General features: G+C 36.5%; 4 protein-coding genes across 6 annotated transcripts; all 4 read left to right on the top strand.

Annotated features, from left to right (window-relative positions):
- Positions 1-671: 671 nt before the first annotated feature.
- On the top strand, positions 672-5,473 carry LOC113752079 (F-box/kelch-repeat protein At3g06240-like). Its single transcript, XM_027296217.1, has 3 exons — positions 672-728; positions 2,916-4,310; positions 5,141-5,473. The coding sequence occupies exons 1-3, from the start codon at positions 672-674 to the stop codon at positions 5,153-5,155; spliced, it is 1,467 nt and encodes a 488-aa protein (XP_027152018.1). The 3' UTR covers positions 5,156-5,473.
- A 1,502-nt stretch (positions 5,474-6,975) lies between these two features.
- LOC113753441 (F-box/kelch-repeat protein At3g23880-like) lies at positions 6,976-9,539 on the top strand. 2 transcript variants are annotated; one of them, XR_003465040.1, is made up of 3 exons: positions 6,976-8,465; positions 9,015-9,094; positions 9,198-9,539. XR_003465040.1 is itself a non-coding variant. In XM_027297593.1 (2 exons), exon 1 carries the CDS (start codon positions 7,186-7,188, stop codon positions 8,458-8,460), a length of 1,275 nt encoding a protein of 424 aa, XP_027153394.1. In that variant the 5' UTR covers positions 6,976-7,185; the 3' UTR covers positions 8,461-8,465; positions 9,198-9,539. The 2 variants fall into 2 exon arrangements, 1 of the variants encoding a protein (XP_027153394.1); XM_027297593.1 differs by lacking the exon at positions 9,015-9,094.
- Positions 9,540-10,225: 686 nt separating this feature from the next.
- On the top strand, positions 10,226-13,727 carry LOC113753777 (protein sym-1). The gene is made up of 5 exons (XM_027298016.1): positions 10,226-10,606; positions 11,501-11,656; positions 11,735-11,867; positions 11,952-11,991; positions 13,118-13,727. Exons 1-5 carry the CDS (start codon positions 10,322-10,324, stop codon positions 13,203-13,205), a joined length of 702 nt encoding a protein of 233 aa, XP_027153817.1. The 5' UTR covers positions 10,226-10,321; the 3' UTR covers positions 13,206-13,727.
- Positions 13,728-15,431: 1,704 nt separating this feature from the next.
- LOC113754393 (RING finger protein 44-like) lies at positions 15,432-17,937 on the top strand. 2 transcript variants are annotated; one of them, XM_027298794.1, is made up of 3 exons: positions 15,432-15,587; positions 15,690-15,766; positions 16,938-17,937. In XM_027298794.1, exons 1-3 carry the CDS (start codon positions 15,471-15,473, stop codon positions 17,575-17,577), a joined length of 834 nt encoding a protein of 277 aa, XP_027154595.1. In that variant the 5' UTR covers positions 15,432-15,470; the 3' UTR covers positions 17,578-17,937. The 2 variants fall into 2 exon arrangements, with proteins under 2 accessions (XP_027154595.1, XP_027154594.1); XM_027298793.1 differs by having other exon boundaries at positions 15,432-15,766.
- Positions 17,938-18,124: the final 187 nt, after the last annotated feature.

Raw genomic sequence — 18,124 nt, 5'->3', positions numbered from 1 at the left:
TGTTCTCTTGCCTTTATCATTGCAAGTTTGAGAGCCACTGCATTATCCATCAGACTATTCCCTTAACTATATTCCTTTAGTGCCCATTGAGCCATCGTTTGATTGTTTCCATTCACTGCAACAATGCCAAGTTCCATTTGACTGTCATTTCCTTGAGTTTTGATAGCTAGACTGATGCGGATTGGGACTTCTCTATATTCAGTTTGTAAAATTACATTGACTTCCCTTATCATTCAATTTGTAAAAGACACCCTTCTTTTCGTTCCTATTATTCATGATGGTACTTTAGGAATCTGGAATAAGTTTTGTTGCTGATTTTAATTATGTTTTGTACCATGATATAAAGGTTGAAAGGAAATCGATGTAATCCAAGCCAAGAGGTGATGTTCTTGTCTTCAACAGAGGTTAAGGAATTTAGTGTAATTTAACTTGAACGCGCCTGTTTTTCAATTCGATAACCTCGATTCCGTTTTGTGATATGCAGCAATCTATACACGCCCAAGGCATTTTTTGTTGGACATTGCTGGTTGGTGCCATACATTGGCCATATACAGCAGGAGACAGTGCATTCGGGTGATTGGAAAAGCATTTGTTTCTAGCAATATTTTGCTCCTGTTTCTTGATTTAGCTCTATCAACAAGCCACAACCTGTCTGCTAGTTTTGCAGAATAATGGCCTATAAGAATAGTAATGCTGCAAGCCACATTGTCCAAAAGGTCAATACTGTGGTTAGCATAGCCTAAGTCAGTTCAGTGGCAAAATTGCACTAAGCTAAAATGGTCCATCAATCCACTCTACTCATTTATAGGTCTTCCTTCTTGAGTTCAATATTAAACTGTCTTTTGGCAAATTTTACATCTTTTCAATAAGGGAAGGATAACAACTATGACATCTCTTTTATTCACTTGATCACGGTCATTCGGCTGTATTGGAGTGTTTCCTTGGTTTTGTCTAAAGATACTTCAAGCATTTGGGTCCTAATAGTTTCCACAGGACTGCAGTCTTGATTTGCAGTCAACTACAGAGGTCTAATACTCTAAATCTGGTTCTATTGAGAATTGAAGATGTACATATACACATTGTTACAGGTTCTTTGCATGATTCAATCTAATAAGGATGTCATGATTGATAGCTAGAAGATCAAAGCATGAAAAGACTTGAAGGATTAAACGTAAAAGAGAATAACAAGTAGCATCTTTCTTTCTTTACCTGTGTATAAACTTCTGCAAATGCTGAATGTCAATCAAGATTAGGCCCTGCCTGGTTAAAATCATTGCAGAGATTGCTTTAGATAGATTCAACTTCTGTTCATATGCTCCCAAAAAAAAAAATTTGTGTGCAGATGCATGTCCAAATGTTGGAAGTGAAAAGAGAGTATTCGGAAGAGATTTGATTTCAAAAGCGTCAGCAGGACAAGTACTTCACTGTCTTATCTACTTCACTTCAACTAGACATTTGAAAACAGCAGCAATGTTCTTAGGGCTGAAAGAGAAGTAACTAGATACTCTAAGGTCAAATCTGGTTCAACTCATAAGAGCTCGTTCCATTTGATTTGAATACTAATCAAGTCAAACATAAATGATACTTCATTTTATGTTCAGTAAAATTTTAAATTCAACTCGTTTGGTTTAATTAGCATAAAATTTAAAATTTTACATGTAAAAATTCAAACTACTCGAACTCAACCAAATAAAAGATCACTTGAGTCTGGCTCAATGGAAAAAAATAAATCGAATTTGAACACAATTTCAAACTCGGTAAATAAATAATCAACTGAACAAGTTTAATCACTCAAGTGTTTGATTTGATTAGGCTTATTATCAAATGAGAGTTACAAACTGTTGCTTAACTATATACGATTTTATTAATGATGCAAAAACACTGCTATACAACGATTTTATTAACCATATGATTTTCTCGGTAAGTTGACTAAGGAGAGATGGTTGGTAAATTTGTTTTTTTTTTTTAATATATGTCCAATGATATTGGCTCTCCAAAAAAAATTTTTTTAAGGCAATCTCCAGTTCCATCCTTGTTCATTATTATTGACAACAACGAAATGAGCCATAAACTAGATTTTCTAACATTTAAATGCAAAAAGTACCCCCAAAGCATAGTAAATGGTCTATTTTTTGTGTAGACCTATAAAATTTTAATTACAAAGTCTTAAAACTTAAAAAAAAAGATATAAAATAATTATAAATTTCGTTAAATTTGCAAAGTTCCACCTAACAAATGAACATGTCAAAAATTACAGACAGCTCTCAACTACGAAGGCTAGTACTTTAATCAAGAATTACTAAACAATTCATACTCAAACAACATTCATTCAGTCATTGTTATAAAAAATTTTCTCCATTCTTAATACTACAGCAATTTAGGGCAGATGTAAGAGATAAAATAAAAAATTTGAAAAAAAAATCAAAGAGATAAAATAATACGAGGAGAAATGCACACAGGACAATTTACAAACAATTTTTTTGTCATTTAATTAACCAAAAATGAAGGATGGGGCGCTTGGAAAAAAAAATAATTTTTGGAACTACCAATATCATCTCTTTTTTTTTTAAACGATCCTGCCCTAACTAAAATCTAGCCAAGAAAGCATCCTCCTTAAATCACTTACTAATTTTGAAAAGAAATATTAAAACAAAAAGGGAAAAAAAATCATTCCGTTTTCTTGAAACATAAAGCCAATCAGTCACGAGCCACGAGGGAGAGACTTAAAGCTTTCCTTGAGTGTAGACTGTAGACTGAGAGATCAAGTCTCTTATCTTGCATTCACTCGCGAGTGTACGGATGCTCATTTGATCCGATGATACTACAGTTCCTTTCTAATTCCCCTTCGACCCTTTGGGACAAAAAGACAAAACTTAAGAGGTTTCTTGGAACTTCTTTATTTTATAGGCTTATAGTTGGGCAGAGGAAAACAAGTTGCCCAGGTTCTTACTAGAAAACTCCACACTACTACGACTATCCTACTCAGAACATTTTGCTCGACTACATGCCTTGAAAAAATGTCCGATTACATGCCTGAAGAAGTTGTAACCCGTATCCTCGCAAGGGTACCTGCAAAGTCTCTCCTAAGATTCAGGTGCGTATCCAAATCATGGAAATCTTTAATCTCCAGCTCTGATTTCATTTCCCTGCATACCCGTCAAGCTTTTCTCTCAGAACCCGCCGTCCCAGATGATAGAGTGCTTGTCAGGCACTATTCCAAACCCCAAAGGACTGAACTTTACTCTGTACACCACGACAATGAAGATTTCACTGTGGCAAGTGGTGTCAAAATAGACTTCCCTTTTCGCCGTTTAGCTCAGTTTTATTTTAGGATTGTGGGTTTCTCCAATGGGTTATTGTGTTTGTCTGATGACATTTTTGGATACACAAATGTTATTATGCTGTGGAACCCTTTGATCAGGCGGAAAATCACTCTTCCTTTGCCCCGAGCTATTTACAAGAACTTAGGGCCCTTTATGTTTGTGCTTGGATTTGGATATGACTTGAAAAGTAATGATTTTAAGGTTGTAAGAATTGCTTATGATCAGTCAGACAGTGGGTATAACTTGCCTCCAATAGTTGAAGTTTTCGCACTAAGCGCAGGTAATTGGAGGGAGATTGAAGTTAATTTGCCTCAAAATTGGATCATTGAGCACTTCTGGACTCAGGCATATGTTAATGGAAAGGTGCATTGGGTTGCTTATAGGTTGAATGTGGAGGAGTATAGGACGGAGAATTTGATCATGGCATTTGATTTGAGTAACGAGGTGTTTGAGGAATTGTTGTTGCCTGATGCTTTGGTTGTTGAGTGTACCATAAATTTGTGTACTTCTGTTTGCAAAGATTCAATTGCTGTTCTTCATTATGATAAGCATGTTGAGACTGGATGCTGTACCATTTGGTTGATGCAAACATATGGTGATGTAAAGTCTTGGAGCAAAATGTACACAGTAGATTTTGAAGGAGGACTGGGGAGGATATTGAGTTTTAGGAAGGATGGTACTATATTGTTGACAGCAAGAGATGGAGACTTGTATTCATATGATCCAAACCCAAGGATTCAAGAAATTAAGTACATTGGAATTCTGGGTACCAAAGATTCATTTTTTGTGGATAGGTATACAGAGAGCCTAGCTTTGCTGATTGATGGTGAACAAGTACTGGAAGGTCTGCCAAATGTGGCCGAATCTGATTCTTCTGGAGATGAAAATGAAGGAGAGGATGATAGAGTTGAAGCCAATGAGCTCTGGAAGCAGTCCATGATGGTTGAGTTTCTGAAAGCTCTGCTTGAACAAACAACAATGATGCAGGTAAATGTTCAACTGCTGATATATTTGAATTTGAATAGCTTCTACATGATTTTAGACTGATTTTTGTATCTATCCTTGGGCATTCATGTCTTGCATTTTTGGAATTTCTGCTTGCTTGCAAACTCGATCAACTTCCTTTTTGTATGCTTCACAACTTCTTTATCATCCAATCCAGGGCTGCTAAACAGCTGGATATCTAGGGAAAGACCTGACTAACCATTTGATGAACCCGAAGAGGATTTTTTCAGAGACCATTTAGCAATGGTAAATTTAGCAAAACTGGAACTACTTCTCCTGAGTTTTTATTTTAGGATTTGCTGTTAGTTTCTAAAACTACGTCGACTGACTCTATCGTGTATCCAAAATGATGTGTACTATGTTCTTCGACGACGTTAATTTAAATGACCTGCTCCTTTTGGTTATGCCTGGTTGTAATTTAGGAATGCCAAATGATTTGGTGACTGGTGTCAAAGTTGTACGGAGGGTTTATCTGAAGTTTGAGAGGAGACGTTATTTTAACTATAGCGAAGTTTGAAGGAAACTTTGTTGTATTTTTCACCTGAATGATATTTATGCATCTGTTTTGTGAATTCAGTGAACCTCATTCTATCTGGTCAGCAAAATGATGCATCCAAGGCATTGTAGTATTGGCTTCTGCAGGTGTTTAACCATGTAGGAGACAACTCTAAAGGGATGGCTTGGAACTGGGCTTTATCTCTAAATACTGTGAATTGGGAAAAAATGTTGATTGTCTAGATAGATATCTTATCTCTACTTCATAATTGCAATGTGGACTGCCATGACCTTGACCCCATCCTGTTTCATTGCAGGATCCTTTTGTGTAAATTCCGGCAGTTTGCTGTCTGATTTGTCTGCTGGGGAGCTGATGTTTGTGCGGCACTTGCTGAGATGGGTGAAACCTTTTTGTCTTCGTTTTCACTTTCTTTGAACTGCCCTTCCCAATCCACTTTCTTTGATTATCCTTTCTTTCTTTCTTTTTTGGTACCATTTTGTTTTGAATGAAGACTCTTGTATGGGAGTTGATTTTCCAAAGCAGCTGCAGTTTTGAGTAACGTAGCTTGATTAGACTTGATGCTTGCATACTTAAGAGACAACTCCAGCCTTTTCATGAATTAGCTTAGTGGAGCTCAAGCTTGGATTAATGGATTCAATTGACTTCTGGTACATAATCATCTGGCTGAGCTTGTATACAATTGACAAGTTCCATGGAGCTCGGGTACTAGTCTATTAGAATTTCCAAGATCAAGGTGGATTAATGACGTAATCAGTAGTTAATTACATTTTGACTCGACTGCTTTCCTAAAATTTTATCATTTTTTTGGACAAGAAACATCCCGCCTTAACAAGAAAAAAAGAAAAAAAAAGAAAGAAAATACACATTCAAGTCCTTCTCAACTACTTTAATCAAATTAAATTATACAAAACAAGACGAGTAAATGTAGGCCTTCCTAGTCAATCACTGGTCAAAAGTAAAACAAAACAAAGAAACCAAATTGGTCAAAAGTAAACGTACGTGGCTGTACTTATTTGGGTCTTAATAGTAAAACTCTACAATCTTGCTTGGCAGTCAACTATAGACACCTTATTCACGTGGCTTTAGTTACTTTTTTATTTCACACGTATCAAATTGTTATAGTACTTTTTTTTTTATGAAAATTTCAAAAATAACAATTCAAATGGGAGCATGACAAGAATTTCCAAGGATTAGATTAAACATCACAGTGAATAATAAGGAGCATTTCTGTTCACCTTAGAATAAGGTTCTGCCAATAAAGATAATCCTTTCACGGTTAAAATCATTGTTGAGATTACCTTAGATTGAATAGACTTGTGTGCATATCGAAATGTAAGAAGTGGAAAGAGAGAGCATTGGCTTGTGTTTGGATTGTAAATTATTTGAGATTTTTTACTGTAGCACTTGTTGTGATGTGATGTATATGAAATCAAAAAATAATTAGAAAGATAAAAAGGTGTATTAGAAATTGTAATGATGATGAAAACAAATATATTTGGACAAATAATCTCCTGTCCAAACACAGATATGCAAAAAATTCTGCTATGGCATGTTTGATTAGTCTTATTGTTAATATTCTTCTTGCTCTTGTTCAACTAAAAAGTAAAGGTTGAAATAATATCTGGTGAAAGATTATTTGTTAAATTTTATTTGATTGTATTATCAACACATTTTTCAACTATTTTTTTTATCGCACATATGTCATATCAAAAAAGTGATGCAGTATTTTTTTTCAAAAAATTATCCCAAATGATCTACTGTCCAAACACACTTAAATCAATCGATTTTTTTCTTGGAACTTCTTTATAACAGGGAATAGTGCTCGAATCAAGCTGCTCGCAAGTGTTTGTGAGTCAGTTCAGTCAAAATTCGACTCGAGTCTAGTTAACATCAAACGCAGAAAAATTCAGCTTATTAGTTCGTGAGCTGCTCAATTTATATATATATATATAATTTTTTATTTTAATAATAAAATTACACATATATATATTCTAATATTTTATTATTTGTAAGAAAAAATTACTATTTTACTCTTTTTTTAAAAAAATAATATAATTATTTTTTATTTTTTAAGCCCGAGTAAGCTCGAAAGCCCGGCTCTATCAGATCAAAACTCCATTCGACCCTGCTCACTTGAGCTCAACCTGGAAAGGGACTACACAGCTCCACAGTAGTGCGAGCAGAGGAACTCTGAATTATGTCCAGAATCAAGTAGAAACCCTCCGCTCATCAAATTCTTTTCTCAAAAAAGGTTTAATCTTTCCAGTCTTTATAGTCTCTTTGCCTCACTCAAGAGTCTATAATTTTACTACTAAATCCAGAAAAAGGTCCTTTAAAAAAATGTCCAATTTCATCCCTGAAGAAATTGTGACCCGAATCCTCACAAGGGTTCCTGCAAAGTCTCTCATAAGGTTCAGGTGCGTATCCAAATCATGGAAATCTTTGATCTCCAGTCCTGATTTCATTTCTCTGCATACCAGAGAAGCTTTTCTCTCAAAACCCACCATCCCAGATGATAGGATGCTTGTTAGGTGCTATTCCAAACCCCAAAGAACTGAACTTTACTCTGTACACCACGACAATGAAGATTTCACTGTGGCAAGTGAGGTCAAAATAGACTTCCCTTTTCGCCGTTTAGCTCAGTTTTATTTCAGGATTGTGGGTTTTTGCAATGGGTTACTGTGTTTGTCTGAGGATATTTTTGGATACAGAAACCTTATTATGCTGTGGAACCCTTCGATCAGGCGAAAAATGATTCTTCCTGTGCCCCGCGCCGTTTTTGAGAACTTGGGGACTTATATGTTTGTGGTTGGATTTGGATATGACGTGAAAAACAATGATTTTAAGGTTGTAAGGATTGCTTATGATCAGTCTAGACGCGGGTATAAGTTGCCTCCCATAGTTGAAGTTTTTGCGCTGGGTGTAGGTGATTGGAGGGAGATTGATGTTGATTTGGCTCAAAACTGGGTGATTGAGAACTTCTGGACTCAGGCGTTTGTGAACGGAAAGGTGCATTGGGTTGCTTATAGGTTGAATGAAGAGAAGGAGAATTTGATTATGGTGTTTGATTTGAGCAATGAGGTGTTTGAGGAACTGTTGTTGCCTGATGCTTTGGCTGTTGAGTGTCCAATAAATATGTGCACTTCTGTTTGTGAGGATTCAATTGCTGTTCTCAACTATGATAAGCGTGTTGGGACTGGAAGCTGTTCCATTTGGTTGATGACAGTATATGGCGATGTAAAGTCTTGGAGCAAAATGTACACAGTAGCTCTTGAAGGAGAATTGGGGAAGATATTGAGTTTTAGGAAGGATGGTAATATATTGTTGACAGCAAGTGACGGAGAACTGTATTCATATGATCCAGATCCAAGGCTTCAAGAAATTAAATACATTGGAATTTTGGGCACCAAAGATTCATTCTTTGTTGGTCGGTATACGGAGAGTCTAGCTTTGCTGATTGAAGGAGAAGAAGAATTGGAAGGTCTACCAAATGCGGCTGACTCTGGTTCTTCTGAAGATGGCAATGGAGGAGAGGATTGTGAAGTTGAAAAGATTGAGCTGTGGAAGCAGTCCATCTTGGTTGGCTTTCTGAAAGCCCTACTGCTTGCACAATGATGCAGGTGAACTGTCAATTGCTGAATAGCTTAACATCTTCATAAGATTGATTTCTGTGTCTATCCTTGGGCATTCATGTTTTGCAATTTTTTCATTTTCTACTTGCCTGCAAACTCTTTCGGCTTCCATTTTATAAAGTTCACTTGTGCTTTATTGCCCAATCCAGGGCTGCCAAAGAGTTAGAGATGTAGGGAACAACCCCACTAATTATTTGATGAACCCCAAAAGATTTTTTGTAATGGATCATATAGGAATGGTAAATTTGATAAAACTAGAACAACTACTCCTGAGTGTCTATCTCAGTATATGCTCTTAGTTGTCGAATTACATCAACGGACTTTATCATGCATTGAAAATGATGCCTCCGATGTTCTTCCTAGATATCAATGTCAATGACCTCCTTTTATGTTAGTCATGGCTGTAGATTAGGAATCTCAATATATTGGTGACTAGTGTCAGAGTTGTCAATGTTTTCTTGAAATCAATAACCTTTGTTCTATATGATACGGCAACATGATGAATCCAGGGCATTTTATAATTGGTTTTTTTCGCAGGTTTTTAACCATTTTGGTATGCTCTATACAGGAGACAAAGCCTAAGTTATGGCTTAAAACTTGCCTTGCCTCTAAACACTGTGAATTGGGAATAGAAGTTGCAAGTCTGGATATTTGTCATCTCTACTTCACAATCGGAGTTTAGATTGCCATGACCTTTGACCCTATCCTCTTTGATTGCAGGATCCTTTTTTGCTGTCTTTTGTGTCTACTGGGTAGCTGATCCTTGTGCAACACTTGCTTTGAACTGCCCTTCCCGTTTTCTTTGAATGAAGACTTTTATGGGAAGTTGATGTTGCCAGAGCAGTTGTAGTTGATTAGACTCAGATGATGATTGGAGACTTGAACCTTTTCATTAATTTATCAAGCTGAAGCTCGGATCATTGAATTCAATCAAATTCAAGTACTTGATTATCTTCCTGATCTTGTACTTAAATTACCAAGTTCCGTGGAGCTGGTTGATTATGATATATATATATATATATATACACACACACACACACTCCATATAGTAGTAGTTTATTACATGCAAGTCTTTGTCAACTACTTTAATCAAATTAATTTAACCACAAAAAAGAAATAAAATGCCCCAAGTGGAGCCCAGAGGTCTAATAAACAAACTAAAAATTTGTGTTCATGATTCAGTTCCGTTGTTATTTGATTTAGACCAGTTGTTATAAACATTAGTATTGTAACTAGGGAATTCTTGATTTGATTTTCAAGTGCTTTTTTCCCTTGTACGTGTATGGTGTCCCTTGATTCTTGATTTTTTTCTGGGATTTTCCTAACATGTGTGTATTTAACCTTCGTTAACGTATCTAAAAATTAACTAACCTATCATTCACACACACACACACACACACATATATATATATATATATATTAATAATTATTATTCATTCTTGTATTTATTTATTTTTTAATTAATTTTATATTTAAAAAAATAACACCTGAAATATATCTTAATAAATGCGTATTTGAACACCGGACACAATAATTTTTTCCATTGTATTTGTAGTGCCTTTCTTGAACTGAAAAAAAAAAGGTAGTATCCCTCTTGCCAAGGAGAAAATAGAGAAAAGATCCAATTAAGTAATGAATTATCAAGTCGTAGTTAACTACATTAACTAGATCAAGGAAAAAAGGAAAAAGAAAAGGAATAGTCAATATTCCCCTGCCTAGTATTGCCGGAGGCCAAAGAATAAATTCTTATATTGAGAAGAAAAAAAAAGTTCTGAGGCGAATAAGAACTACGAGTACAAGTGATACCTGAGGCTGAGATTAGCGTCTCGGTAAATTCGAGGGGAATGGGGTCGTTAGGTGGTGGTGGAAATTGGGGTCCATTTGGGATGGGACAACTGAATTTCCATGATTTCAACAACAATAGGAGAAGAAGTCCAAGAAAAAGAAGCATCAGAGAATCAAAATCCTCATCTAATTCAGCTGATATAACCGGTAGAACCGGTTACCAGTTCCCGGTGAAGCAAGCATTCATGGCCGCCTCTCTAGCCCTCACCGGCGACACTATAGCTCAGCTCAGCCAACGCTGGGTGAAGTATAAAGAAAGCCTTTCCAGCCCTCAGCATCCCGAGGTTGCTCATTACTCGAGTTTTTACTCAAATGAGTTTTTTTTTTTTTTTTTTTTAAATTCGAACACACGGTTTACATTTCACTATGCGTTCATTTTCTTGACATAAGCTGGTAGATTAGAAAAAGAAAGCTTTTTTCGTAATGGGCTTTAATAATATTAATGAAGTTCTTACTTTTGGACGAATCCAAGAAAAGCTGGAATTTTTACCATTTTGGAAGTGAATTGTTCTTGTACTTTATATAAAATTAATATGGGCTACGTGAAATTTAGAAAATTCAATAGCAAAGTTTGAAAATTTTGTACCATTTATGTGTAGTTTTTCTTTTGAGAATTGAATGGTGGATAACTACCTATTCATTGAGCGGTCAAGGTAAGTCAGTTCAGATGTTTGATGTTATCATATACTAGAAAATGTGGTTCTTAATGGATATTATGTATGGTTTTAGCAAACATCTCAACTTTTCTCACCAAAAAAATTTTATCATGTTAATTTGAAGCAGAATTGGTCTTAAAAAGTCATATGTTCCTAAGCATTAGATCAATATTCGAGAAATGTGAATTTGGTAACAGGGTAGTGATTTTTTGGAGAAAATGTGCAACTTACTAATCTCATCTCCAATGACCTGTAAGCTCTTTTGGTTTTCCTTGAGGATTTCTTTATAGTTTGTGTAAGCTCATAATAAGTTAAAGATCAGTTTTAGTAGTCTCTTTATTATCTTCGCTTATTTTTCCTTCTAAAAATGCGGTAACATATCAAATTCCAGATTGGTAAATGGACATTTGATGCTTGAAGAATTCACATCTATATCGTACCATCTAAATTGAAAATGCATATTGATGATCTTGGTTTTGAAACAAAATTCCAATTTTGCTATTTCGCTGAATGCTGCATCAGGGTGTTTTGGGGGCATTATTTTCTGAACATGGTTGGCTGCGTGCCCTCCGAATGACTACCTATGGCTTTCTATTATATGGCCCGGGTACATATGCATGGTACCAGTTCCTTGATCGTACCATTCCAAAGCAAACATTCGAGAACTTATTGGCTAAGGTAGGTATTACGATCAAGTTCTCCCTGAGCCAAATTTCATGGATTATTTTCAAGTCCTGAAAATGTTACTCCTTGCAGGTCATACTGAACCAAATTGTGCTTGGTCCAACTGTAATTGCTGTCGTTTTTGCATGGAACAATCTGTGGCAAGGGAAACTGTCAGAGCTTCCAAATAAGTATCAGAAAGATGCTCTTCCTGCTCTTTTTTTTGGTATGAACCTTTTTCTAGCGTGCAAAATGCTAAGTTATATGCACATGTATGTACTTATGCTTTACTACTGTAATTCCTTTGCAGGATTTAGGTTTTGGATTCCAGTCAGCATATTGAATTTCTGGTATGTAATTTGCTTTGTTTTTCTTGATCTGGTAGGATTAGTTTCTTGGTTAAGGACTTGGTCTAATGTCAGGAAATTTTACTAATGACAAACAGAATTATTCACTTTCTAGTAGTTATATTATCATTATATACTATAGTAATGTAGCTTGAGGGATGATGCTTGTAGAGGAAAATGGAAGACAGCTTGTAATACCATTCCATATATGATTTAGTTACTTCAGAAAGGGTGAAACTCAAAGTTGCTCTTGAATTGTATAAGCATCACCATCATATCAAGGGGACTAACTTCACTTCTTTAGTTACTCCAGCAAATTAAGTGAATGTCAAAGTTGCTCTGGAATTTTATAAGCATTACCGTCATATCAAGGGGACTAACTTCACTTCTTTAGCTGACCTCTACTTCTTGTTGCTTATTTACTTTCGTAATCATCTCTTAAGTAAGGAAGCTACCATTGCCTGCGCCTTGTTGGTAAAAATCAGTTTCTCACCATGTTTTTAGACCAACAAAGTATTCAATTTTTTGCCGAATAACTGCTGTTTCAGATCAGTCTTTATGGGAACTTTGATATTTTGGTGCAGCCGAGCAAATTTGATCAACACCACTACTGACTTTTTTTTTTTCCCCTTACATATGTATTCTCTACTTTATCTCTTGGTGTTGTAATCTATGAGTTGTTGTTGATCCAAATATGAAAGAGATGAATCTCTTAAAGAATATTAGAATATCTTAGCATCTGAGGGTAATATCGCGCATTGAAATGAAAACTAAAACCAACTTACTAACACTGGATCTTAGACAAAAGGCTGAGAAAACAACTCTTTTTGATTACCAGAGGAAAAAAAAAAATCTTTGATGATCTCATGGGGAAGCAGTTTCAGTATCATCGATGGCTGAAAATGTTGTATATTTGCATGTGTGGGATCAGGTACTTGTTTGACAATGAATAAGTTTCCCGCCTGTTTATAATTTGCTAGACTGATAGTGGACTATACAGTCTATACTTATAAAAAAAATTAAGTTTCTGCAATGGAGATGTCTTTTAACTTTTTATATTAGCCTGTAACTATCACAATGAGATGCCATAGAATAATGTTCTGGCAACTTTAACATGTCAAAATTTCAGGCTGGTTCCTCTTCAAGCACGCGTTGCTTTCATGTCCTTGGGATCTATATTCTGGAATTTCTTCTTGTCTTCGACCATGAGCAGGTGATTTCTGCTGACAAGAATCATACTGGAGTTAGAAGCTTATCATGAGCAGATCCTTTCGGGTATTTCCTGGTCCAGAACTTAACACAAGTGTGGGGCTTCTCACATCACTTAATTGAAAAGAATCTTCATTTAAACTCTTCTTCCAGCGCACAGCCAGATGTTGGAAGCTCGGTTTTTTAAGTTCTCAACGCTGAAATTGAGGCTGCCAGAACTGTTTCTTATGGAGTTGCAATGTTTTCTTTTTCGGTATTCATGGCATTCGTCATATTTTTCATAATTACCATCTGAGAAGGTCATTTTATGTATCAATCAGCTCTATTTTTCTTTATGTTTTTGTTCATTGAGATCTTATCATCTTTCCTCTTCTTCAAGTATGCTGTGTGCTCTACAGCTTCTGCTGATTAGATAAACTGCAGAGTCATTTTTACTGCTGTTAGATTGCAGAATTATGTAATGATTCTTTCGTCTACAAACATTCTTGGAATAGATTTGATGGAAACCATTTGCTCTTATCTTACCATTACTCAGATTTGAAGGTCATTTTCTTAAAAATAAAAAGAAATGACCGTAGTGCTTGCATATGGTTATCTGATACTGTTTTAGGCCTTAGCTGGTTGGTTATGCTCATATCAGGACCTGAAATTAATATTTCCTAATAAATTTGAATACGTACCCAAAGTTCTGGTGCATGAGAAAACAGCCAGCACTCCAATAGACTAGGCCTCTGGCAAGTTAGCCTGAACTTGCGAGATGAGTGTTTCCGCAATGTGCTTGGTAGCTGAAAAGAAGTTCTTTATTTTATTCTTGAACGTGCGATGCGAGTCCTTCCAAAGTGCTGTTAGGTACCTGGGGAAAACTAGATGAAAAGGGGGCAATAAATAGTACTTTATTGTTGCGACATTTGTCATCATCATTCACTGTTTGATGGGAGCCTGGAGCGAAGCTGGTCCTTTCAGCTTCGCCTTAGTTCCCATCGTTCATAGCCATTACTCAAACTCAGGTTAAAACCAGAAAAAACCACTCTTCATAATCCTGGCTTGGAAAAGTTCCAAGCTTTCCTACACTCAAAACATCTTTTTTTTCTTCCTACCAAAAGAAACGGGGAAAAAACAAAGACCAAAAGGCAGTGTTTCTTTTTATTTTAACATTTCTATTTCTCATCAAAAATGTCAGATTACTTCCCTGAAGAGGTTTTAGTTCATGTCCTCAAAAGGGTTCCTGTCGTGAGAATTGCTTATGCTCAACAGAGTCATGGGGATATTATGCCTTCTATAGCAGAAGTTTTTGCACTACGTGTAGGTAATTGGAGGGTGATTGCTGCTAATTTGCCTCAAGTGGTGATTCCACACTTCTGGACTTGAGCATTTGTTAACGGAAAGGTGCATTGGGTTGGTTACAGATTCAATATAGAGAAGGAGAATAGCACGGAGAATCTGATTATGGCCTTTGATTTGAGCGATGAAGTGTTCAAGGGATTTTCGTTGCCTAATGCTTTGGTTCGTGAGTCTACTTTACATTTGTGCAATTCTGTTTGCGAGGATGCAATCGCTGTTCTCCATTATGATGCTAGCTCTGCAAATTTTAACCCGATAATATGCATTGTACTTGCAACAATCTCTGTCCTCTGAAAGGTCAGTGTCATGGTGATTATAGCTTGTGTAGTTTGGATGGAAAAGTTACAATCAACAGAAAGTGCAAACTGAAAATTTTACATCTTTTTCATAAGGGAAAGTCCATGAAGCTTTCTATGGAAGGAAACAAGAGATGATGAATGAAAACAAAGAGACTTTCAATTCCTGTTTTGAGACAAAAAAATAGGCACTTGATCATTGTGCTATATTCCATTAGTTTGTTTGATTCCTGTCACATTCATGGCTCAGCTACCTGGGCCTGGAGAGACCTAATTCTGTTGTGAAGCATCAAATGTGGCAAGGTTCCATGAGGAAATTCCACCTTGCGGCCTTAAGCTTTGCAGTAATCGCCGCAGTTGCTCTATTTATTCAGATTCCATTCAGACAAGAAAAGCAAGGGAAGAAAAAGTAATCAAGCTGCGTGAAGGTACAGGATTCCTTGCTTTATATCTCATGCATCTCACCAAGCCACCAATTACAGGATCAACTAAATGGACAAAGAATCACATTTCACATCTGCCAAAAAAAGTAAATTTACAAAGAGAACTTAAAAGATGTACCTAAGGCAGGAAAGTTGCAAACACTGGGAAATTTCCTCCGTTGTAAGAGTCATTTTCCTTTCTGTGACAGACCCTATGAACGGAAGTAACCAGAATTACACGCCACCAGAATACTTGAGAACTGGGCCGGATTATGGTGGATATTCAGCTAGACCTCGTAGGAGGAATGGATTGTCCTCCTCGTTTGCTGTGGTTAGGCATATCGATATGTTATCTATGAAAGTCATTGGTGCATCATATTGGATAATTTATTTCCAGGAACATATCAGATCAGTCTTTTTTCATATGAAACAGGCTCCCAGAGGAGGAGATCCTGATCCACGGTTCATTTTTGGGGTAAGCAATCCCAGTGGATTTCTTGGCGTATCCAGGTAAATTTGTTCTTCTTTCTACACACCCTCACTTCCCAGGATAATCTCTTTCCAGCAATACATAACTAGAAGATCTATGCTGAAGTAGGAACATGATAAATCTAAGCTGTACGAAGTTTCTTTGCAAGGTAAAACTGCCTTGTATGGTCACTGGTCTTTTAGCGAGATTGAACTGTTTATCTTACCAACCTAGGACCTTGAGAACAAATAAAAGTACAAAAGGGCTTCCCATTTTAAGGAAAGGGGAGATAGCATATAATCATCCCATCTTCAAGTTACATTTCTTATCCATGCCTATTCGCTCTAATATACAAATTACTGTCACATGAGCTCTTGCCAAATCTTTGTGGACAATTCCAAAAGATGCCACACAAGAAAGTAAAAGAAATGAAAAACAATAGTTATCATAAAGATTTAGTTTTGATTCCGGTTCCCTCCCCCCTCTGGGTGAGGGGAAATTGTACAACACTGAAACTTGGAACATAATCACATCTTCCAATCCAACTGAAGAAGTAGGAGCCGAATGTAAGGTCAAAATTCTTTTTCCAAGAATTATAGACTAAAGCACACCAGTATATGTATCAAATAATGAAATCATAAGTGTATACTGCATATTAAGTAGCAGCCTGGATATGAGCAATCCAAAAAAAAAAAAAAAGAAATTTCATTAAAAGGGCTTGCTCAGAAACACTTGTTAACTAAACATAACAGAATGTAAAGTGGAGCTAGCTTGAAGAAAAGATAGAAAAATCTGTTTATTTCCTTTAATTTCAAACCCTACATTTCTTCTAGAGGATTTAAGGATGGAATGCATGCCTCTTCATGCCAGTTCTGATGATTATGTCCGTTTGATGTTCTTTAATTACCAACGGATGATGCAAGGACATGATGATTGTGTGGGATATTCAGGAAGCATAGAGTATTGTTGTTTAGATTGAAGAGAGATGAGAGGCGAGGGGGACGAGGAAGAAAGCATCCCTTAATTTTCACACTAGTCCAACTTAAGAACTAGGTGGAATGGATTAGTCCTATAACCATTTTCTTCGTTTGTATCATTCGTTTCCAGTTTATGGATACGATGCGAAATCTCAAATTTGTGAATGGATAAAAAAAAAATCAGGTACATAATTTTGAAATCTCAGTGTGTGAAAACTAATAAAATGACTTGCAGTTTTCCAGCCCCACCACATTTGCAGAATCAAACTCAATACTTCAACATTGACACAACAAGAAACACAATACCATCGCCACCTGCAGCTATTGCTTTGCCAAGTTTTCAGCTGCAACCGAGTGTGCCACCTGCAGCTATTGCTTTGCCAAATTTTCAGCCGCAACCGAGCGTGCAAGGCCCCCAGGACGGGTCCAAATTATCTCAAGAAGAGCAAAAGAAAGTCTTGAACAGGCTGAAGAAAGAAGCATATAATCCCGTGACAAAATTGTCGAGAAGGAAACCAAATCTGTACTACCGAGATAACCCACTTACTATTTCCAAAGAACTAGAAAAAGAGAAGCATGAAGAAGGTAAGAGGTGTGCCATTTGCTTGGAAGATTTTGAGCCTAAAGAGATAGTTACGATTACTCCTTGCAACCACATGTTTCATGAGGAATGTATTGTTCCTTGGGTGAAGAACGAAGGTCGATGCCCTGTTTGTAGGTTCGCAATCAGTGAAAGGTTCGGAGAAACTGCAGCTGGCTCTAGCAATGTGACTGCAAATGACCATTTTGGGAACGATCTGACTGCAATCGTGAGAGCCATGGAAGAAGCTTTTGTACCTGAAAACATGAGGAGGTTTGTGGAGTTCCTTACCTAACAAGGACAAATTTTTAGTTTGAGCATACTGTTAGGGAAGTTGTTTTTCTGGAGCTACCTTCTGTGATTCAGCAAGACAATACATTGAAGAAATGACAGTATTTGTGTACAGAATATAGATAGTCGTTTGGCAACAAATGCGAAGAACCGAAGGAAAATGAGACTCAGTGGATGCAAATGGGATAATTCCTCTACCACAAGAAGTTTGCGAATGAGGAATGGATTCCATCAAAGAAAAACTCGGGCAGCAAAGAGTGTTAGTTGCACAGTACTTTATTGTGATTCGCAGTATGTTACTTCCGTGCACAGATGTTAATGTCCCATCCAATTATAAAGGTCACAAGCTATTACATATTACTTATCCCAAGTTTCCCACCAACCAACCGAGCAAACTGAAATTGCAAATGCTGTACTTGAGCAAAGAGATTATGCAGAAAACATCATAAAAATACAACAAAAAAAAAGGGAATGGAGGAGTTAGAAATTACATAAAGAAAAAATATAACTAAGGGAGCCTTGTGGAACATTATTAACAGAGGCTAACTAGT

The sequence above is a fragment of the Coffea eugenioides genome, chromosome 11, assembly GCF_003713205.1.
Source record: "Coffea eugenioides isolate CCC68of chromosome 11, Ceug_1.0, whole genome shotgun sequence".
Classification (NCBI taxonomy): Eukaryota; Viridiplantae; Streptophyta; class Magnoliopsida; order Gentianales; family Rubiaceae; genus Coffea; species Coffea eugenioides.
This window is presented reverse-complemented; position numbering and strand designations above follow the sequence as displayed.